Source organism: Elephas maximus, chromosome 15, assembly GCF_024166365.1.
Source record: "Elephas maximus indicus isolate mEleMax1 chromosome 15, mEleMax1 primary haplotype, whole genome shotgun sequence".
Lineage (NCBI taxonomy): Eukaryota > Metazoa > Chordata > Mammalia > Proboscidea > Elephantidae > Elephas > Elephas maximus.
The window spans coordinates 42,829,672-42,854,740 of NC_064833.1; the positions used below are offsets into that span (position 1 = coordinate 42,829,672).

General features: G+C 35.9%; 1 protein-coding gene across 16 annotated transcripts in view; it reads right to left on the bottom strand.

The window, feature by feature from the left end:
• Positions 1 to 25,069, bottom strand: part of VPS13B (vacuolar protein sorting 13 homolog B) — a 915,182-nt gene that overhangs the window by 704,407 nt on the left and 185,706 nt on the right. For all 16 annotated transcript variants that reach the window (XM_049854597.1, XM_049854595.1, XM_049854593.1 and 13 more), the window contains one exon: positions 19,764 to 19,945. In XM_049854597.1, coding sequence (XP_049710554.1) covers positions 19,764 to 19,945 — 182 coding nt within the window. The remainder of the gene's footprint in view (positions 1 to 19,763; positions 19,946 to 25,069) is intronic.

Below are 25,069 nucleotides of genomic sequence, written 5' to 3' on the forward strand. Positions count from 1 at the left end.
AATTTTGTGTCAATTTTCCTGCAAAATTGGCTCTAGTAAGATTTAAAAGTAAAGTTATTGTGCTACTTTTTAGTCAGTTATTTTTTCTTGATAACAGCCAAAACTTCTTAAACTCTTAGGACCTCACAATACAATAAAATATCATTGCCTCACTCTCTGAGTAAGCACTGTCCAAGAGAATTATAATGCAATCCATATATGCAATTTAAAATTTTACAGCAACCACATTAAAAAAGATAGGTGAAGTTTTAAAAACACGTTAATTTAACCAAAGACATGCAAATATTATAATTTCAACACTTAATGTAAAAAAATTAAGATATCTTACCTTTTGAACACAAACGCTTTGAAACTAATAAATATTTTACATTTACAGCTCTCTCAATTCAGACTAGTTACATGTTAAGTACTCAATAGCCACCTGTAGCTAGGGATTACAGTACTGGACTATACAATTCTGAGCTATTAAATACATAACTCCCTAAAGTGTCAAACAAATGTGTATGTCTCTCTTATTTCTCCTCCTATGAATCTCTCCTTTCCTCCCCAACCCAAATTTGTTATTCATTCGCTTACTCAAGCATTGTGCTAGTAGAATATGCTACTCTGAGGAAGAGAGAGACAAATCAACAATTTTAATACAGTTGGGAGCATGGGAGCAGCTAACCTAAAAGGCTTGTGGGAGACGGAAGTGAGGTACAGAGAGATGAAGTCTAAATTGAGAAATGGAAGATAAGTTGGGTTAAGCCAAGCAAAATAGGGAAGAATATTCCAAGCAAAGAGAACAATATGACAAAAGCCGTAAAGTGAGAGAGTTTGGCGTATTTGAAGAATAGAAAGATCATCAATGTGGCTTAAGCATAGTGAACAAGAATAAGTAAGTGCAGAACATGATTTGTCCCATCAGGCATTCAAACTCTCCCTAAGGGAGGCTTGAAAAACATATTAAGACAATAGGGATTGGTAGCTGGCTAATATCCATTCCCCTCTCATAGCTACTAAGAAAACTCTAATTTCGTTCAGGGTGGAAATGTACCCAGCTTAAAAAATACTCACTTCCTAACTAGAATAAAAAGTACATGTTATTGTCAGGTATTGCTGAGTCAGTTCTGACTCATAGCAACACCACGTAAAACAGAAGGAAACACCACCCAGTCTTGGACCATTCCCACAATCGTTGCCATATTTGAGCCCATTGTTGCAGCCACTGTGTCAATTCATCTCATTCAGGGGGTTCCTCTGTTTTGCTCACCCTCTACTCTACCAAGCATGATGCTCTTCTCCAAGTCCCTCCTGATAACATGTCCAAAGTACATGTAGACGAAGTCCCACCATCCTTGCTTCTAAGGAACATTCTGGCTGTACTTCTTCCAAGACAGTCTTATTCTTTCTTCTGGCAGTCTATGCTATATTCAATGTCCTTCGCTAACACCATAATTCAACGGCATCAATTCTTCTTCAGTCTTCCTTATTTATTGTCCAGTTTTCACATACATATGAGGTGATTGAAAATTCCATGGCGTGGAAGTATCAAGTAATTTAAACACTATTTTAAGAACTGTGCAGACGGATTTAACACAGCAGGCCTAAGGCTCCTATCCTTAGAAAGGCCTGATTGGAAAGTTGGACCTTTGATGGCATTTGAAAACTCAGCTTGCCTCCATTCCTTAATTGATAAAGGTGGCTTACCATGCTTAAACTTTTATATAAAAAATATGGCTTATGCTGAACACTTCCTTTCCTTCTCGGAGCGCTAGGCACTGAATTTTGGCATGTGCTAGGCACTGAAACACTATTGGGCTTCCCTGGGCAGAAACACTGCACGTATGTTACTGCATTTTTTGTTGCTGGTGACAGGAGCGCATTCAAGTGTACGGCCTCACATGAGGCAAAAAGCATAAGGAAGCCTGTACATGGATTTCTCCAAACTCCACCTGTTTTTTTGTTTGTTTTGTTTTTTCTTTTTCTTATGTTCTGGCTATTTATCCTTACTATTTCACTGTAATAAATCCTAGACATGAATACAGCTGTATGCTGAATCCATGCAAATCACCAAATGTGGGGTAGTCTTGGGGTTGTCAGATACAAGAACCCATATAGCTATTTCAACAGTTCTTCACAAAAAAAAAAAAAAAAATTCTTCACAGGTAATGTAAATTATTTTCTTCCTAACAATTATCTCTAATAATTTACAATTCCCTGTCTTTTAAGTAACCGACATTATTCATCACTTAAACAGGAACAGATATCCTAGCTCTCATCCACTATAACATAGATGGTATCAGAGGGGCATACCACAGACGGTGTCACAGGGGCAAAAACAGCTGTAAGAATTAGGAGTAACTGTAAACTATTTATATTCTGAATGCTCACCAAAAAAAAAAAATGCAGATATATAAAAACTTCACTACCTTTAGACATTCTCCAAAGTAAATACTAGTTGCTGGAAATACAGTAGTGTAATACTGAATGAGACATGCTGCCTGTCCTCATGGAACCTATTGCTACTTAGAGAAGGCTTCTCTGAAGAACTGACATTTGAGCTTGGCTCTGAAGGATAAGTCAATATAAATAACTGAGCTAGAAAGAGAAGAGCATTGCAGAAAGATGGAATAACTTGTAAAAAGCCCTAAGACAAAAAGTACAGCTCTTTTGAGAAGTGACAGATTAATAAAAGATAGAACCAGATTTGACTTTATCCTACAATTAATAAGAAGTCAGTGAACAGGGATTGCTATGATCAAATCTGAATTTGTCAAAGTTCACTCTGATACACGGTAGAGAATGGATATGAAGCAGACAATAAATGATGGCCCTTAGATAAAAGTAAAGGTGAAGAGAAGTGGATATGTTGTAAAAATATTTAGAAGATAAATTTGACAATTCTTGGTGACTCATTTACTCTGGGTACATGATTAAACACAGGTACCGAAGTATCTATATATGCATATTCCGTTATAATCACTTAATCCTATATATTTTGGATGAATTGCTTTTCTTTAACAAAATGATAGTGAAAAATGAAAAAAAGTTAGCAATGAAGAGTAGCTTAAATACCTTTCTGCCTAATATTAGCTTAAGTGAATTTTTTAAAATTACACAGAAATTATATGAATAAATATGCTAATATTTCATAAAATCTCTACAAAAAGGTAGTTTATCTTTAAAGAAAATGTTAAATAAAAGAACATAAACTCTATCAGGGTTGGAAAATTTTTTCCAGTAAATGGTCAGAGAGTAAATGCATGTGGTCTCTCTTGCAACCACTCAATCCTGACAATGCAGCATAAATGCAACAACAGACAATATGTAAAGGAATGAGCATAACTGTGTTCTAACAAAACTTTATTTACAAAAATAAGCAGCAAACCAGATTTACCAATCCACAGTGTAAAGAATGAGATAGAAGAAAAAAGTTTAGACAAGTGGTCAGGTCTGATACTTTCCAAAAAGAAACACTACGTTAGGCTTCCCAAGAGGCATACGGAATATAGTCAATATTAACCATAAAAAATAAAATGGGTAGTCAAGAGGTTATTACCTTGAAATAGGTCAATTACCAGTTAGTGCGGAATACCACATCCACAAGGCTGAAATTAAGGGTAAGACTCTTGACCTTATGGCTGTCTAGAAAGGGCAATTCATGACTTGTCTTTGATGCCCTAACATACTGAACAGGGAATGTGGGGCAGCTGAAAAACTAGGCATCAGGCAACTGAAATGGCAGTTTAGCATGGAATTTTCGTCAATTCAAGTACAAGTTCAACTAGTAGAACTAAGGTACATAGTCAAAGCAGGATTAATTGCAAAGTTCAGTGGGTGCTCCTGAATCACCTGAATATTGAATGTACATTCCTTAAATTATCACCAGATTTCAGGTAAGATTGGTCCCAGGCCCTGAGACTGGGCTGAACATACAGGGAGATTAAGTTTCTCCACCCATAAAAAAGAGTGACGTAGGTGTACAGTATCAAGAAGTCTCTTAGAGAAATGAAGAATTACTAAAGACTGACTCTTTACTTCTTCTTCTGAAAAAGAATATACAGAAGCAGCAAGTTAGACAGAGAAAAAATTACTAGTTATTTTGCTAATGAGCTGTCTCCCAACTTACAAATATTAACCTAACATGAAATTTTCTAAAGTTTTCTTCTCCAGAATAAACACATTGTTAGAAACCATACAGAGACAGTATCCAGATATCCAAAAGATTAACAATAAAATTTCATAGTTAGACAACAGAAAAAGAAGGTAATATAAACAAAATTGACAAAATGGAAGTCAGAATAAGTGAGAATGTAAATAAATCCCTTGACACCAATTTATTTGAGGAAAAATCAGAAAAAAGAATGAAGAAAACCTAAGAATTACATGGGATGCTATCAAGAGGAAAAATCTGTGAGTGCTTAGAGTACAGGATGCTGGTAGGTGTAGGGGAAAACATAGACAGGATTGTTGAAGATTTGCTAGTAGTAAACTTAGCTAACATCATGAAAGATAAGAAGATATCTATCCAAGAAGTTCAACTAATCCCGTACAGGACAGTCCACAAAAGAAAGTCACCAAACACATCATAATCAAATTTGCCAAAACCGAAGAAAGAATCCTGAGAATGGATAGAGATAAACAAAAAGTCAACTACATGGAAAACCAATTAAGCTATTACTCAGCAGAAACCATACAGACAAGAAGGCACAGGCATGACATATGTAAAGCCTTGAAGGAAAAAAATTGCCAGCCAAGAATTATATATCCAGAAAACTGTCTCACAAATATAAAAGCGAAATTAGTTCATTTCCAGATAAACAAAAATTAAGAGAATTTGTGAAAACCAGACCAAAATTACGAGAAATATTAAAGGCAGTCCTCTACTTAGAGAACCGAACAACATCAGACAACAATCCAAGATTAGAACAAGGGCAGATCAACCAGGTATCAATCCACACAGGGAAATCACAAAACCAAATCAAAGCCAAAGGACTAAAGACACGGAACTAGAAACGTCACTATGTAAATAACAACATCAAAACAAAAAAGAGAGAATAAACGGTGTAGTCAAAGCGTAGAACTTCCACATGGAGAGGAACTCAGGAAATACCAAGAAATAAAAGACTGGTTTAAACTTAGAAAAATAAAGGTAAATTTCAAGAAAACCAAAAGGATGCTAAGAAACTTGGCCATCAAAATAAAAGGGAAGAAACTGACAAAAGAAAAACAAGTGAGGAAGCAAAGAGCCCAAATAAGAAATGAGATGGGTGATGATACAACAGACCCAACTGAAACAAAAAGAATCATATCAGATTACCATGAAAAATTGTACTCTAACAAATTTGAAAACCTAGAAGAAATGAATGAATTCCTAGAAACACACTACCCAGAACCCACTACCTAAAATACCACAAACAGAGGTAGAACAACTAAATACACCCATTACAAAAGAAGAGATTGAAAAGGCAATCAAAAAACTCCCAACAAAAAAAAGCCCTGATCCAGACAGCTTCACTGCAGAGTTCTACCAAACTTTCAGAGAAGAGTTAACACCACTACTACTAAAGGTATTTCAGAGTATAGAAAAGGATGGAATACTCCCAAACTCATTCTATGAAGCCATCATATACCTGATACCAAAACCAGGTAAAGACACCACAAAAAAAGAAAATTAGAGACCTATATCCCTCATGAATATAGATGCAAAAATCCTCAACAAAATTCTAGGCAATAGAACTCAACAACGTATCAAAAAAATAATTCACCATGACCAAGTGGGATTCATACCAGGTATGCAAGGATCGTTCAACATTAGAAAAGCAATTAATGCAATCCACCACCTGAAAAAAACAAAAGAATCACATGATTTTATCAATTGATGCAGAAAAGGCATTTGACGAAGTTCAATACCCATTCATGATAAAAAACTCTAAGCAAAATAGGAATAGAAAGAAAATTCCTCAACATAATAAAGGGCATTTATACAAAGGCAACAGCCATATCACCCTAAATAGAGAGAGTCTGAAACCACTCCCTTTGAGATCCGGAACCAGACAAGGATGCCCTTTATCACCACTCTTATTCAACATTGTGTTGGAGGTCCTAGCCAGAGCAATTAGGCTAGATAAAGAAATAAAGGGCATCCAGATTGGTAAGGAAGAAGTAAAAGTATCTCTATCTGCAGATGACATGATCTTATACACAGAAAACCCTAAGGAATCCTTCAAAAAACTACCGAAACTAATAGAAGAGTACAGCAAAGTATCGGGTTCCAAGATAAACATAAACAATCAGTTGGATTCCTCTACACCAACAAAAAGAGCATCAAAGAGGAAATCACTAAATCAATGCCATTTACAGTAGCCCCCAAGAAGATAAAATACTCAGGAATAAATCTTATCAGAGATGTAAAAGACTTATACAAAAAAAAACTACAGTACACTTTCTGCAAGAAACCAAAAGGGACTTACATAAGTGGAAAAATATGCCTTGCTCATGGATAGAAGATGTAACATTATAAAAATGTCTATTCTACCAAAAGTGATCTACACATTTAATTCAATTCTGATCCAAACCCCAATGACATTCTTTAATGAGATGGAGAAACAACTCACCACATTCATACGGAAGCGAAAGTGGCCCCGGATAAATAAGGCATTACTGGAAAAGAAAAACAAAGTGGGAGGCCTTACTTTACCTGATTTTAGAACCTATTATACTGCCACAATAGTCAAAATAGCTTGGTACTGATACAACAACAGATACATAGACCAACAGAAAAGAACAGAGAATCCAGACATAAATCCATCCACATATGAGCAGTTGATACTTGACAAAAGCCCCAAAACAGTTAAATGGGGAAAAGACAGTCTTTTTAAGAAATGGTGCAGGCGTAACTGGATATCCACCTGCAAAAAAATGAAACAAGACCCATACCTCACTCCATGCACAAAAACGAGCTCAAAATGGGTCAAAAACCTAAATATAAAGTCTAAAAAGATAAACATCACGGAAGAAAAAACAGAGACAACGTTAGGAGCCCTAATGCGTGGCATAAACAGTATACAAAACATTATTAGGAATGCGGAAGAAAAACTAGATAACTGGGAGCTCCTAAAAATCAAAACACCTGTGCTCATCCAAAAAGCCTTCACCAAAAGAGTAAAAAGACTACCTACAGACTGGGAAAAGTTTTTAGCTATGACATTTCCGATCAGCACCTGATCTCTAAAATCTACATGATACTGCAAAAACTCAACCACAAAAAGACAAATAACCCAATTAAAAAATGGGCAAAAGATATGAATAGATACTTCACTAAAGAAAACATTCAGGTAACTAACAGATATGTGATGAAATGCCCACAATCATTAGCCATCAGAGAAATGCAGATCAAAATTACAATGAGATTACATCTCACTCCAACAAGGCTGGCATTAATCCAAAATAATACATGTTGGAGAGGCTGTGGAGAGACTGGAACACTTATACACTGCTGGTGGGAATGTAAAATGGTACAACCACTTTGGAAATCGATTTGGCATTTCCTTAAAAAGCTACAAATAGAACTACCATATGACCCAATATCCTACTCCTCAGAATATATCCTAGAGAAATAAGAGTCTTCACACGAACAGATATATGCACACCCATGTTTACTGCAGCACTGTTAACAATAGCAAACAGATGGAAGCAACCAAGGTGCCCATCAACGGATGAATGGATAAATAAATTATGGCATATTCAAACAATGGAATACTACACGTCGATAAAGAACAGCAAAAAATCTGTGAAATATTTCATAACATGGAGGAACCTGGGAGGCATTATGCTGAGTGAAATTAGTCAGTTGCAAAAGGACAAATGTTGTATAAGACCACTATTATAAGAACTTGAGAAACAGTTAAAACTGAGAAGAAAACACTCTTTGTGGTTACAAGAGGGGGGAGGAAGGGAGGGTGGGAGAGGGGTATTCACTAATTAGATAGTAGATAAGAACTACTTTAGGTGAAGGGTAAGACAGCACACAATACAGGGGAGGTCAGCATAATGAGAGTAAACCAAAAGCAAGGAAGTTTCCTGAATAAACTGAACGCTTCAAAGGCCAGCATAGCAGGGGTAGGGGTTTGGGGACCATAGTTTCAGGGGACATCTAAGTCAACTGGCATAATAAAATCTATTAAGAAAACATTCTGCATCCCACATTGAAGAGTGGCGTCTGGGGTATTAAACACTAGCAAACAGCCATCTAAGATACATCAATGAGTCTCAACCCACCTGAATCAAAGGAGAATGAAGAACACCAAGGATACATGGTAATTATGACCCCAAGAGACAGAAAGGGCCACATGTACCAGGGACTACATCATCCTGAGACCAGAAGAACCAGATGGTGCCCAGCTACAACTGATGACTGCCCTGACAGGAAACACAACAGAGAACCCCTGAGGGGGCAGGAGAGCGGTGGGATGCAGATCCCAAATTCTCATACAAAGACCAGACTTAATGGTCTGACTGAGACTGGAAGGACCCCGGTGGTCACGGCCCCCAGACCTTCTGTTGGTCCAGGACAGGAACCATTCCTGAAGCCAACTCTTCAGACATGGATTGGACTGGACAATGGGTTGGAGAGGGATGCTGGTAAGGAGTGAGCTTTTTGGATTAGGTGGACACTCAAGACTATGTTATTATCTCCTACCTGGAGGGGAGGTGACAGGGTAGAAGGGGTTAGAAGCCGGCGAAATGGACACGAAAAGAAGAGAGTGGAGGGAGGGAGCGAGCTGTATCATTAGCGGGCAAGTAATTGGGAGTATGTAGCAAGGTGTACATAAGTTTTTGTGTAACAGACTGACTTGATTTGTAAACTTTCACTTAAAGCACAATAAAAATTATAAAAAAATAATACATTTGAAAAAATAAAAGATGCAGCAAAATCAAAATCAACAATAATGAAAGAAATGAAAATACATAAACAAAAAGAACTCAGTACAGAATATAAGTGAAGCAAAAAAACTGCCAACACCACACACACACACAAGAAAAAAATCAGAATGACAGCAGTAAACTCATCCTATCAATAATTACACTGAATGTAAATGGCCTAAAAATGCATCCGTAAAAAGACAGAGAGTGGCAGAATGGATAAAAAACACTATCTATCTATATGCTGTCTACAAGAGACACACCTTAGACACAAAGACATAAATCGAACCTCAAAGGATGAAAAAAATATGCATCAAGCAAGCAATAACCAAAAAAGAGCATGAGTGACAATATTAATTACCAATAAAATAGTCTTTAAAGTAAAATCCACCCGTAAAGGGTAAGAAAGGATGCTACATAATGATTAAAGGGTCAGTACACCAGGAAGACATAACCATAATAAATATATATGCATCCAATGAGTGGGCTTCAAAATACAAAAAAACTAACAGCACTGAAAAGAGAAATAAGACAGTTCCACAATAACAGGAGGAGACTTTGCCAAGCCACTTTCAATACAGACTCAATAAAGATACAGATCTAAATACCCCAAGCAACCAACTCAACCTCATAGACATATACAGAATACTCTACCCAACACCAACAAAGTATACATTCTTTTCTAACGCACATGGAACATTCTCCAGAATAGACCACATTTTAGGCCCCAAAGCAACCCTCAGCAAAATCCAAAACATCAAAATAATACAAAGCATCTTCTGTGATAATAACTCATAAAAGTAGAAATCGATAGTAGAAACAGAATGGAAAAAAAAATCAAATATACAGAATCAAATGAGAATGAAAAAAATCATACCAAAACCTTTGGGACAATTTATAACAATAAACGCACACATTCAAAAACAAGAAAGGGCCAAAACCAAAACATTAACCCTACAACTCAAACAAATAGAAACAGAACAGCAAAAGAAGCCTTAGGTACCAAAAGAAAGAAAATAATAAAGATTAGAGTAGAAATAAGTGAAATAGAAAAACAAATCAAGACAGTCAACAAGACCAAACACTGGTTCTTTGAAAACAGCAACAAAATCAACAAACCAGTGGCCAAACTGACAAAAGAAAACAGGACAGGAAGCAAATATCCCAAATAAGAAATGAGATGGGTGATATCACAACAGGCCTAACTGAAATAAAAAGGATCATAACAGAATACCATGAAAAATTGTACTCCAACAGATTTGCAAACCTAGAGAAAATGGACAAATTTCTAGAAACACACCACCTACCAAAACTAACACAAACAGAGGTAGAAAAACTAAACAGATCAATAACAAAAGAAAAGACAGAAAAGGTAATTTAAAAACTTCTGACAAAAAAAAATCCCTGACCCTGACAGCTTCACTAGAGAATTCTACCACACACTCACAAAGAGTTTACACCAGGACTACTCAAACTACTTCAGAACATAGAAATGGAAAGGATACTTCAAAATTCATTCTATGAAGCCAGCATAACCCTGATACCAAAACCAGGTAAAGACACCACAAAAAAAGAAAATTGCAGACCAATATCCCTCATGAACATAGATGCAAAAATCTTCAACAAAATTTAGCCAGTAGAATTCAACAACTTTTCAAAAAAAATAATACATCATGACCAAGTTAGATTCATACCAGGTATTACAAGAACCACATGATCTTGTCAATTGACATAGAAAAGGCATCTGATAAAGTCCAACACCCATTCCTGATTTAAAAAAAAAAAACTCTCAGCAAATTAGGAATAGAGGGGAAATTCCTTAACATAATAAAGGGCATTTATACAAAGCCAAGAGCCAACATCATTCTAAATGGAGATTGAAGGCGTTCCCCTTGAGAACAGAAACCAGACAAGGATGCCCTTTATCACCACTCTTATTTGACATTGTGCTGGAGGTCCTACCTAGAGCAATAAGGCAAGAAAAAGAAAGGGCATCCAAATTTGAAGGGAAGGTAGAAGTATTCCTATTCGTTGATGATATGATCTTAGACACAGAAATCCCCCAAAGAATCCTCAAGAAAGCTACTGGAACTAATAGAAGATTTCAGCAAAGTAGCAAGATACAAGATTAGCATGCAAAAAACCAGTAGGATTCCTCTACACCAACAAAGAGAATTTCAAAAAGGAAACTGCCAAATTAACACCATTTACAATAGCCCTCAAGAAAATAATTAGGAATGAATCTAACCAGGATGTAAAAGACCTATTTATAGAAAACTAGGAAACACTACTGCAAGAAACCAAGAGAGACCTACATAAGTGGAAAAATATGCCACGTTCACGGATAGGAACAGTCAACACTGTGAAAATGTCAATTCTACCCAAAGCTATCTACGGATACGTTGCAATTCTGATCCAAATTCCAACAGCATTCTTTAAAGAGATGGAGAAACAAATCACCAACTTTATATGGAGGGAAGAGGCCCCGGGTAAGTAAAGCATTACTGAAGAAGAACAACAAAGCAGGAGACCTCACACCATTTGATTTTAGAATCTATTATACAGGCACAGTAGTCAAAATAGCCTGGTAATGGTAGAACAACAGACACATAGACCAATGGAACAGAATTGAGAGCCCAGACGTAAATCAGTAACCACTATTATTGTTGTTAATGTGTGCTGTCAAGTCGATTATGACTCATAACAATCCTACAGGACAGAGTACAGCTACCGCAGGAAGTTTCCACGGCTTAATCTTTACAAAACAGACTGTCACATCTTTCTCCAGCAGAGTGGCTGGTGGGCTCGAACTGCCAACTTTTCAGTCAAAAGCCAAGCACTGAACCACCAGACCACCAGGGCTCATTAATAACCCTGGTGGTACAGTGGTTGAGAGCTTGGCTGCTAACCAAAAAGTTGAAAGTTCAAATCCACCAGCTGCTCCTTGGAAACCCTATGGGACAGTTCTACTCTGTCATGTGGGGTCGCTATGAGTCAGAATCGACTCGATGACAATGGGTTTATAATATGGCATATACACAGAGAAGACCCATAGCTTTCGTGCAATCTGCTCTTTTGCACATTATACAAGGATATCTCTAAAACCTTTTACCTGTCAAAGCTAGTGCTTTATGCATCTGCTAATGATGATCATCTAATTCCCTCTGTGGCAGTGGCTGCCAACGTCTACTGCTGGGACAGGAGTCCCAAGGTCTGAAGAGTAGTAAAGATATATAAAGATGCTATAATAGGCTCTAAACGGGACAAAAGTTTCTCCCGCTTTCCACCTGCCAAGCCACAGGTACACCTAACTCCCTATTTAGAAATGCAGCTTGTGTAAGCAAGCACGAAGGACCCTTGGGAACCCTGATCTTCCAAGGACCTGGAGTTTGCTTACATAAAAGGGTACTGTCATTCAAGGCAGAAACTCCAGGCAGATCTCTTCAGCCAAACCTAGTCTTCTCCCTTTCCTCCATTTATGTTGCTGTTCTCATTCCTACCACAGGGAAGACTAGTGGAATTTCTACAAGCAGTGGGCAAGAATCCAGGCAGAGGTGTGTCTGAGTTTAAAAAAAGTAAAAGTTAGACAGCTTCAAGCTTATATTTAGAGGTAAGTAGAGTGACTGGCAGAAATCCCTCTTGCCTGGTGCTCTGGCGGCAAGGTAAGAGAGATATGCCTTTTGTCCACTCCTCCTCTCAGAATCTGTGGGGAGAGTTCAAGTTTAGGGGCTGCGCCACCTTCCAATCAAGACAACAAAGTCAGGGGGGTTGTGGGAACTGGAGATGTCTGGCTGGTAGGTCCCCACAACCAAGTACCACCTCCTGCCCCTTAGTTACTGGTGACCTGAGATAGTTCTCACATATCCTCTTAATTTCCTAGCCCCAAAAATGCGATGCCTACAGGAAAGTTACTTAAACATCAACTTTTAATTTTTTAAACCCTTAGGTTATTTTATTGTTCGACTCCAGACATTAAACTTTCAAACACAGTTTCAAATTTTATGTCTAATGTTGGGGTACTGAATGTGAATGAATCTACAGCCCCCAATTCTGGTTTTGTTATTTTTTACTACCACATAGCTTTGTGTAAATTTCTTTTAATAGCTTTTCAGCCTATAGCACGTTGTTCAAATTTCCTATCTCAATAAAAACATTCACCACAGAGAACATTTAGAATTACTTCACTATTGCTATTTGGTTTTACTGAAAATTAAAGTATTATTTTAAATTAATAATAATTTCCATTTTCAGCTAACCAGAACTCAACCTACTAAAAAGACTTTTATCATAGTTGTATTTATGCCAACGATTTAATCTATATGTTCCCTGAATACATGATTAAAATAAGTATTCTCTCTATGGTAAAGAGCAACCAAAATTCCGTAAAATAAAAATAGTATTTGATCTCACATGCACTATAAAGATGCTTACCATAATGAGAAATACATTTTATTTTTAAAAAGTATAAGAAGATCTAACAGAATCGGGAAAACTGGGACTAATGAAATTTAAATTAATAAGAGATGACCCCGGTTTTCTTTTGACTGTAATCAAATATTTTAATATTCAGTACTTTAATGTTTGATTCAGAATTTCATTCTAACACAGGTACTAGCATACATAAAGAAATAAATATGGCAGGTATTATTAAACCAGTTTAAAAATTAACACCGTACTCTAAAAGAGCTGTTTTTCAACATGTAGCAATTTATACTCAGATCAAGGTGACTTAACTGACAAAACCATTTTTTTACTTGCTAAAAACATTCTGCCAACATAGATATGCGTTTCTGATACTTCATTTTTAACTAAACTTACACAATTAGATATCCCGGGTATGAGGGAAAAAAACCTATTTATGAAAGTGTACTGGTTTTGTTCCCAAATCTTCTAAATTAATTAAATTCATTCTACCTTCATAGAAATTTCTGTACCACTATATTTTCACATATTCATCGTAACTCTTAAATTACGCTATTCTATGCAACTAGGTATCTCATTTTTCTTTTCTTGCCTTTTAATGCCAGAGGAGGTGTAAACAACATTCTACTTCTTCACTCCATATGTAATTAATTAACCCTTGTCCATCTTTAAAGTCATAAATAAACTTTTAATAGCTGACATAGAAAACTGTACCTCCCTGGTCAAAATCATCTCCTTTTCTTGTTAGTTACCTGCCCCTAGAACTTAAAAGACTATATACCAAAAAACCAAACCCAATGCCATCGAGTCGATTCCAACATAGTGCATACTATTTCAAGTGTTTAAAAAGTGAATACAATTGGAAGAAGTATAATTTAGGTTGTGAGTGAATAATGAATGTATAGGTACAGTCTGGTTCAAGGCAAAAAAAAAACCTTCTACACAAACCTAACTCATTCCTCTTTCAATCACATTATCATCACTATTAACTTATTGAATGCACTTTTTATGACATTGTTTGTAAAAGGTTTTTTGTAAGACTGACAAATCATACTCGAAATATATGCTGCTTACTTTTGCAATTCGAATCCTCCAGGTACTCTTTGGAAACTCTATGGGGCAGTTCTACTCTGTCCTATAGGGTCGCTATGAGTCGGAATCGACTCGATGGCACTGGGTTTTGGGGACTTTCCAAAAATCCAATGAAGTATGTTAATTATAATTTAGTTTTTTATTCTTGTCCAACTACTTTGCACATTTAGATTTCCTACATTCAAGGTATTTTCTCTTACTTAGAATTATTTTTCAATTTAACCAGCCACTGATATGTTCTCTTTTTCAAATGATACCTAAAACAGCCATTCCTATGTCAAGATGTCTCATTAGAAAGAAAATTTACAAACATTATCAAATATCTGAGACTACAGAAATCAAAAACCCAAAACCCAACCCATTGCTTGGATTCCAACTCATAGCGACCCTATAGGACAGAGCAGAACTGCCCCATAGAGTTTCCAAGGGGCGCCTGGTGGATTCGAAAAGCCAACATTTTGGTTAGCAGCTATAGCACTTAACCACTACGCCACCAGGGTATACAAGAATACCGAAAGAAAATTAATTATGACAAACATGCCTCGTTAACACTGCAAATAAGTTGCTGAACCATATATAAATTATTCATTTTTTAATCATGTATATTCTGTAAATGAGCTCTGTACTTAGGAATCCAAGTGAAACAGAATTTTTAAGTTCAAACTATATTCATAATTATGCAAAATTCATATAGGAGCACTTAAAACAAGATTCGAAAGTCTTTTTTCCCCCTCTGATTTAAATATCAAGAAGCCTTGTTAATAGTTCTTAAAGCAAATACAAATCTACTGAGTTTTATTTTTAGACAAGGATAAATTTAAAGCCAATGCCTCTATCTGCCAAAAAAATTAACAACAGCACAATAATGTATATTTTACAACACATTAGAAGTGTTTTTCGGATGTAGGAAGAAAAACTAGTTTGAAAACAAAAGAATAGAAAAAGCACATCACTACACCTCAATGTTTTTCCTAAGTGGCTAAAGAACTATTCAACAACTCCGAAACTCTTTTTATATGCACACCTGGGAAGAATACAGAATCCGTAACTTTGCTCAGAGTTATACTGATGTGGTTTTAGACCAGATGTTTAAATGTTACAGTATGTACATTTTCTTCCCTTCTTCTAGGGCAAAAGTAAAGTAAGAGGAATATTTGACTTCACTCCACAAGAGACCTATTTAATAGTTTGGCAGTTATGTAAGTAAAGGTAGCTTGGCTAAGTCAATGTTGACGACATACAGAACGACATGATCCTAATGAGTTGGAAAATATTGGCTCTCAAGAGAATAGACCAGATGCTACTGAGCTGAGAAAGCTACTGTATTATTGAATTTCATTTTTATGAGGTAAAATTTATTATTCAACCATTAAGGTATCCCACATGAAATCTTGCATAAAATAGTTTTACAGTTACTTTCTGGAAAGTAGATTTTTATTTTAAGATCAAGACAACACTTAAATGAAGGATTCAAAAGTCCATTTGATCACCTTTCGCACAGATTTTAAAATCTGTAAGTATTTTCCCCCAAAATACCAATTAATAGAACTGGATTGTCAACAAAATAATGACCAATCTGAGTAAGAAAGGGGTGGTAGCAAGTCCTTGTCTTCCAAAGCAAACCAAAGCCACATGTGACGCTGTATTTTGTCTTCTGGCAAAATGCCAAGGGTTAGAATTTCCACTGTTTGGAATCAACACCAAATATATAGAATTACTTATGGGATGGGGATCTTAATATATGTGTGTATGTACGTATTTGTATTTTTCAATAATCCTAATTAATAATAAACACTTAGTTCATACCTTAACATCTCTGCTTTATTCCTTATAGCTCCTTTATTTTAAATTTCTAATATTAGATATTCTTATTTTAATAATTTCTAGAAGAATATCAAATTTTAATTATATTAATCTATTATTGATCTCATTTACCAGATAGGTAGTTTGGTATAGCAGAAATAATAGTACTCCAAAGGTCCAAAAGGCTGGCTTTGAGAATCAGTTTAATCAGTGGATAGCTGCGGGATGATATTTAAGAAAAACACTAAATTGTTCTGAGCATAAATTTTCCCGTATGTAAAACAGGATATACAACCTGCCAACATCAATATTACTGGTAAGAAGCCAATGAAATTAATGTGTGAGAAACAGCAACCTAAAAAAGGTGAGCCAACTCAGACTATTTAAGTTTTATGGTATCCAGTTCCCTACAGTATGCAGCTCACTAGAGGAAAAATACTTAGCAAAAAGCTGTAAAGCATGTGAGGAGTAGATTTAAAAAACTAGGATTTCATCTTCTATTATCCCACTGCACTGTCATATCTACTTGCATATCTATTGCTGTCTTCCCCTTTGTAATCACTAGAATAATCCTTCACTGTGGTTCATAAGGAAACCCTGGTGGCATAATGGTTAACTGCTACGGCTGCTAACCAAAGGGTCAGCAGTTCAAATCCGCCAGGCGCTCATCGGAAACTCTATGGGGCAGTTCTACTCTGTCCTATAGGGTCGCTATGAGTCGGAATCCACTCGACCGCACTGGGTTTGGATTTTGGTTTTGGTGGTTCATAACAAGTTTCTAGAGCCTGGTGTGAACTCTTGTATACAACTATGTCAAAGGTGCACCACTCCATACTTTCTTTACTAAGTCTAAACAACCAGACCTGATCGGTGCCTTGGGTTTGTTCTGCTCACATCAACTTCACTACTCTCTGTCTTTGCTTTCTTGACTTGCCCTTTGAATTTTTGTCCTGCATCTACTCAGCAAAAACACTGCATCACCTAGATTCCAATTCAAATGGAGATTATTTCTGTCTCAGGAACCTTATATCCTAGAACCACCTCCATTGCTTGTATTTTCATATGGATGATTCCAACAAGGATCTACGTCCAGGACAAGAACACCAAGAACTCCAGAAACAATACCATATTTGACACTCACAAGAGCTCTATGAGTAGATACGAAGATATCATTACTACCATTTTACAAATGAGAAAATTAACTGACATTCAATGAAATAAAGTGACTAAGAATCAATATCTTTACGTTTCACTTCACGCATCTCTCCTAAATTCCAATAGTTGAAAAACAAGAATATTATTAATGTCTGACAAAAATGGTAAACTACTGACTACACTAATATTTATACGTAGCATGCAGATTAATAAAATTCAGTGCATAAAATCAAATCCTAAGCAGCATTCACATAGAACTTCTTAAATTTTCACTATAACTAGGGATGAAGGATTCATCACTCTAGTGTTAAAGAACATATAATTCTATATTCACATATTTTCTTAAAGCCTCATACACAAACTGATTCACAAAATAGAAACAATTAAGGATTGTAACTATCACCAATATCTAACTCCAGAACATTTTCATATCTTTTTGAAGGCTAATGTACCCGTTAGAACTCACTCCCACCTCTCAACCCTGCCTTGGCCCCTGGCATCTACTGTATCTGTTGTCTGTCTCTAGGGATTTGCCTATTCTAGGCATTTTATATAAATTGAATCATACAATATATGGCCTTTGAGGTCTAGATTCTTTGGCTTAGCATGTTTCCAAAGTTTATCCATATCACAGTATGTATCAGTATTTCACTCCATTTTACAAATAAGTAATATTGCATTATCTGGATACACCACATTTTGTTAATCTGTTGATCAACTAATGGACAACTGTGTTATTTCCACTTTTTGGCTATATGAATCATGCTGATAATGACCATTCATTTATAAGATTCTGTAAGAACATAGGTTTTCAATTCTCACAGATATATACCTAAGACTGGAAATGCTGGGTCATACAGTAACTATGTTTAACTCTTTAAACAGCTGTCAAACTATTTTCGAAAGTGGCATCAGGTATTTTTTAAATTAGTAATACCATGAAAAAAATAGGAATAGGTAAATTCCAAATAAGCAGAAAGAGAAGAATCAAATAAGAATAGCAAATATTAAAAAAAAAAAAACCATAGCACTAACAGTACAAAAGGAAATAAAATAGTGTAATAGAAACAAGATTTAAAAAAAAAAAAAAAACCCACACTAAAATTTACTACTAAAAGGCAAATTATATGACTTGATTAAAAATATCCACCTATACACTATTGCAAGAAATACACATAAAGCATAAAAACACATACAGGTTTTCAGTAAAAGAATGGGGAGGAGGTACAGGCAAATCCCAACCAAAGGAAAGCTAGTTGTAGCTATGTTAATATAAGAAGAAAAAGATTTAAGTCAAAAGACTTTCTGAGGGATCAATACATTTAATAAAAACAATAAAGTCAACAGGAAGAATAAAAATATATATGTATGTGTATATATACGTTGTGTACACACGTGTGTATACACACAGTAATGTTTATATACTATTTCAGGAGGTTCAGAGAATTCAAAGCCACTCCATAAGCCTCAAGAACCTCTAGGCTAGTAGAACATTTGTCTTCTCATTCTTTATAAAATCCTAAAGCCTGGCTGCAAAACAATTATAAAATTTTATGTATCAAATCAGAAGATTCTAATTATAATGCATTTTTTTTTAGATTTTATAACATAATTCTCCCATAACAAGGTCTAAAATTAAACCTTTCAAAAGCATCATATAAAAACAATAAAACAATGTTTTATCTTAACAAAGTAAAAATTTTTTAAATGTTATTACTTTAAGCATGGTTACACTAACTTAATAAAACTATTTTTGTGTGTTACTTACAAAAGTAACATGATCATTTTGAACTGAAACAACTAAAAAGGGGCAAAGCTTTAGTAAGTTTTTGTTTACCTATAAACTGAGTGACAGGATGAGGATAATCTCTCATATCTTATACTGACAGCAAGAGATTTTCTTTTTTTTTTTTTTTTTTTTTGGTAGTGAACTAAATCATTTGGTATATAAGATTAATATTTTTCACACAAATAGGAAAATGTGCTCACCAGCTCTTAAAGTATTATGAGCAAAAACTGTATTTCACTTTACCAGGAAAATCAAACATAATGTATTTATACTCGATGTAGTTATCATTTCAAACATATATTCCTCCCCTCAAAAATTATTCATGCAAGGCCTGAGTGCCAATTGTACAAGGAGTTGGTGAAAAATAATATTTTGCAACTATAAAATATATCCAGGAATTGGTGCCAGGGAACAAAACTGGATGGCTTAACTCATATCCTGGATTTTAAACATGAGCTATAAATACCCACCTTCACAGAAAATCACTACAATTTAAGTTGAGCATGCTAGACATATGGAGTTGAATGATAAAACATTAGTCACCTCTAATAAGAAGTTTCCATATACTTGTCAAGAAGACTGTGCTCTTTCTTACCTATACTTTGGAAGACTTCATTCATCAAAGCTTCATTCACTGCTGAAGAGCTGACATTTCCAATATGAGACCAACTTTGATATATTGCTTGCAGCAGAAGGGTCTGTGCTCTTGTAGCTTGAATTGTGAGATTTGGAAGTTCAAATATACCTTCAGTTATAGGAACCTGAGATCGTTTGGTCCTGCATTTAAAAAAAAAAAAGAATAACAACATAAAAGACAGCACTTACAAAGATATACTAAATGAATTAAGTTGCAAGGGAAGAAAAAGGTGTACTTTCAGTATATTTTAAAACAGTATTAAGTCAAATACGCAATTCAGTTAACTCTAAATAATTTCCACAATTCAGAAATTCTTACAATAATGATGAAATATAAAAACACAAACTAGAATATGTCCATACACACATTCTTGGGCATATATTCTGCTCCGCCAACTATAATTTTTCATTTAAGTAACAAAACTAACAAAAAAGTAATACTAATACTTGTAGATGGTTTATTAGCTGATTTGCTTTGCTCTAAATATCTTCTATTAACTCACTGAATCCTGTCATAATAATCCAATGAGAGAGGTACTATCATTATCATCATTTTTCTATGAGGAAGCCAAGACACAAAGAGATTAATTAAATTACTGAATATTATACAACTAATGAGTAGAGAAACTGGGATTTTAATCCAGACAATCTGATCCAGAGCTCCCTACACTAGATTTTCTCTCACAAGTATTTATGAGCTATTCAAACTATACTCATGGTCCCTACTTGACAAAGACATGGAAAAATTATTTTTAAATTTTTTATCCTGGAATATATTTCTATCCTCAAATATATCTCTATCCTAAAATACAATGCCTTAGTCTGTCTTTGAGTGAGGTGCCTAACAAAATTAAATTATTCAAATAATAAAACTTCAAAGTAAGGAAGCATTTAAATAATGCCTGTAGGCACAAGTAGCTATTGATGGTTAATTTTTTTAAATGCAAGATAAAGTGGAAGAAACGGAAACAAGAGATAAGAGAACGAAAGAAAAAAACACCTTGTGTTATGCATGGAATTGTGCCTTCCCAAATATATGTGTTGGAATCTTAACCCCTATACCTGTGTAATCACCTTCCATAATGTGATCTAGCGTGATGTATGTAATCAAGTGATCAGTCAAGGTCATACCAGTGTATGGTGGATCCTAAACCTAATCACTTCTCAGTTGTAAAAAGGGCAGAATCTACACTGAGACTAGTGGGCACACATGGAGGAAGACAGATGCCATCTCAGGATCACAAAGGAGCCAAAGAACAACAAGGCTACTGACAAGGAAAGAATCAACACAGTGATACCCTGATTTGGACTTTCAGCCTACGTTAACTGTGAAAAAATTAATTTCTGTTCTTTAAAGCCACCTATTTGTGGTATTTCTGGTATAGCAGCACTAAGAAACAAGACACTTATTTAGACACTACTACAGTAGCTTCAGTCACTCCCTCTTTCCTCAAATAAACAGGCTACTACCCTTTATCATTTTCTGTACTTTCTCCATATACATACAGTACTGGATATCTCTTCTATATCACCTTAAAAATCTCTCAGCCCCACCTCTTACTGCTTTGGAGAAAAATTCCAGGTAGACTTTTACCAGCATTGCCTAAAGCTACTCAGCAATCTGAGACACCAGAGGGGACTACCATATCTTTACACAAATAACACACACCTTCTATGTTTGCCAATCGCTCCCTCCCCGCTCATGAGTTATTTCTGTAAGCATGCCATGCTAATTGTGTTACAGCATAAAAATTCAATTCTCTGCACTCATCCATGCACAGCCCAGAAGTATAGGGATAAATGCTTTTTCCCTTTTGTCCCCTTGACTGACAATTCTGAGGTGCAGAAGTCTCCTATGAAGGTTCCAGGAGATCAAGGAACAGGGAGTGAAAAAAGACTGAAATAACTGGACAAAGTCTCAATGAGCTGTAGAACAAAATCAAGTAATCTCAAATACATGTAACTGAAGTTCCAGAGAGAAGTGAAACAGGGGGAGGGGGTCAGGAAAAAAAATTATGGAAATAATGGTCAAAAGTTTTCTAAGTTAGAAGAAAACTATAACCCAAAGACCTAAGCAGTTTAATGAATGCCAGGCTGAAGAGACATAAAACCACACCAAGGCACATCATAATCTAATTGCTGAATACCCAATGTTAAAGAGAAGAATCTTAAAAGCATCCAGAGGATAGAAAAATATATCATGCACAGAAGAACAAAGATGAAAATGAAGAAGACTTCTCATCAGAAACCATACATGTCAGAAGACAACATAAAAACTATGCTGGGCGGGTGGGGGGGCTCCTAAAGTTCAGAGAAAACATCTTTAAAAAAACGAAGGTGAAATAGAAAGATTTTCAGACATACTAAAAGCTGGAAAATTCCTCACCAGTATACCTGCACTGCAAAAAACGTTAAAGAAAACCGTTCATGCTAAAGGAACATAATACCAGATAGAAATGTGTTTTTAAATAAAGAAATACAAAGAATACTGGCAATGGCAAATATATGGGTAGATTTTCAAAAATAGGAAAAGAAAAAGAGAAACAGTTTTTCTTAATGATCTCCTAAAGAGAGTTTAAAAATAACTGTTTAAAGCAAAAATAATGTACTCTGAGGTTCGTAACACATGTAAAAGTAAAATGTATGACAATAATAGAACAAAGTATAGGAGAGAGAAAACACTAGTGCACTGTTTTAAGGTTTTATGCTAAGTGTGAAGTGGTATAATATTATTTGAAGGTACCCCACCACCCCAAAAGCTATGCTAAGTAAAAAATATAAACTTTTAGCCCTAGAACAGTAACTAAAACCATTGAAAAAAAAAAAAAAAAAGGGTAGCGCTAATAAACCAATAGTGGAAATGGAACAGAAACTGTAAGAAATACTCAATCCAAAAGAAGATAGGAAAACAAAGAACAGATGGAACAACCACAAAAAATAGCAAGATGGCAGACTTAAGCCCAAAAATATCAGTAATTACATTAAATGTCAAACGTCTAAAAACCAAAACCAAACCAAACCCACTGTCATTGAGTCGATTTCGATTCATACTGACCCTATATGACACAGCTAACTGCCCCATAGGGTTTCCAAGAGGCGGCTGGTAGATTCAAACTGCTGATCTTTTGGTCAGCAGCCAAGCAGCAGAGATTATCAGACTGCATTAAAAAACCAAGATCCAACTATATGCTATCAACAAGAAACCCACATTACCTACAAAGAAGATACATGAAAAGTAAATGGATGGGATATATACATTTTTTACAATTTTTTAAAATAGAACAAATTAATAAAATATGAAAAATGGTTCTTCGGAGAAAAAAAAAGTTACCCAGGCTTTACAGCTCAGATCAACTCGCTTGCCAGTTTACCCAGCTGAAAGAGATTTTTCCTTCTTTTTCCAAATTCCCGTATAATTTCCTATCTATGATGCATACTGAGAACATAATTTTTTCTTGAGTTATATTTACTTGTTTGTCATGATTTACTGGTGACTTCCAGGAGGTAAAAAACAAACAAATCCTATAAAACCTAGCAAAATTTCCATGAATAGTAAACATTTAAAAATAGTCTGTGAATAAATTTAAATGAGGATGGAGGCTATTAAACAAAAGGTTTACAAAAAATAAAAAGAGGTTGTAAAATGTCAAAAGAAAAAATGTAAAGAAATGGGGAGAAAAGACACACCATGTGAACGCTAAATCGAAAAAGAGCTGCACATTAATATCAGACAAAGTAGACACTGGAGAAGAATCTCCGGGTGCTACAAACGGTTAAAGCACTAGGTTGTTAACCCAAAGGCTGGAGATTCAAGTCCACCCACAGGCACCTCAGGAGAAAGGCCTGGCCATCTACTTCCGAAAAATTAAGAACAGAAAATCCTATGGAGGACAGCTCTACTCTGGCACACATGGGGTCACTATGAGAATCAACTCAATAGCAACTGGTAGCTTCAATTTCAGAAAAAGATAAATTACTGGGGATGAACAGGGACATTATCCCATAAAGAGAGATAAAAGGGTTAATTAGGTTGCTATGCACCACAGACCTTCAAAATATATGAATCAAAAACTGATAGAACTTTAAAGACACAAATCCAGAAAACTGCTGATTTCAACACTTCTCGCTCGTAACTGATAGAAAAAGTACACAGAAAATCACTGAGGATTTAAAAAAAGACTTGAACAACTACTGTTTTAGTTACCTAAACACTAAAACAGGGTGGCTTTAAAGAAGAGGGATTTATTTTCTCATGCTGTTGGGGCTGAAAGTCCAAATCAGAGTCTTCTATGGACCTCCCTCTGGTGACTTTCTTCAATCCTTGGCATCCTTGTGTCTGTTGTAACCCTGTGTGTGTGTCTGTGTCTAGTCTGACCTTTTTTTTAACTCAGAAATACACGCACTCGTCACTTATTGGCATGGTTAGGTTCCAAAAATCAGGTTGTTATGCAAAAATCGGCATTATGTGAAAACTGAGGGATTTTTTTTTTTTTTAATTTTCGGAGCATCCGTTTTTCTGGTTTTTTCTTTTTTTTTTTTAGAAAACATGATCACAGACTGTGACAAGTCCAGTTATGGATTCCTCAGCAGAGAAAGAGGCTTGGAGGGGACAAAGCTGGATAAAGCAAGACTGTGTGAATGGAGAGCCCAGGCTTAACCACTTCACTTTCTTTTTGTGCTGGGTCAGAGCTTCCTTCATGGAGCCTCCTCCAGAGCTCCACTCCCACCCTTAAAAACAATCCCAGAGTCTGCTCTGCCCTCCAAGCCAGGAAAGTCATTGAAGCTCGGGGCTTCCTGCGAGCCTGGTCTCCAACCCGGCCCCACAAGGCAGAGGCTTCACGCCCGATTCGGCTTACTTTCGGACGTCATTGAACTTGCACGCATTTCTTCCAAACACCTTCTTCTGCTGCCTCTTTCTTTCCTCCCTTCCCACTTCACAGCAATTTTGAGCTGCAGGGCCCAAGTCTGCACAGGAGCTGAAAACCCAGAGCAGGCACCTTCTGGCTTGCTGACAGAGGAAACCGGCCCAGCACAACAGCTGGACACAGTACTCCTGCTGGCAGAAGGGAGCAGAGAGTGCGGGGTAGTGCGGTCCAGCTTCCCAGAGGTCCTCCGGAGACACTCCTCGAGAGAAGGGACACTCCCCAGCCGTTACAGCCATGCCCACTGCTCTGTTAATGCACAAAATACTCAGGGAGTAGATTTTTTTTTACTATTTTCATAAATGCAAAATGTTGGATAATAAGACAGTCCATTAGTGAGGAG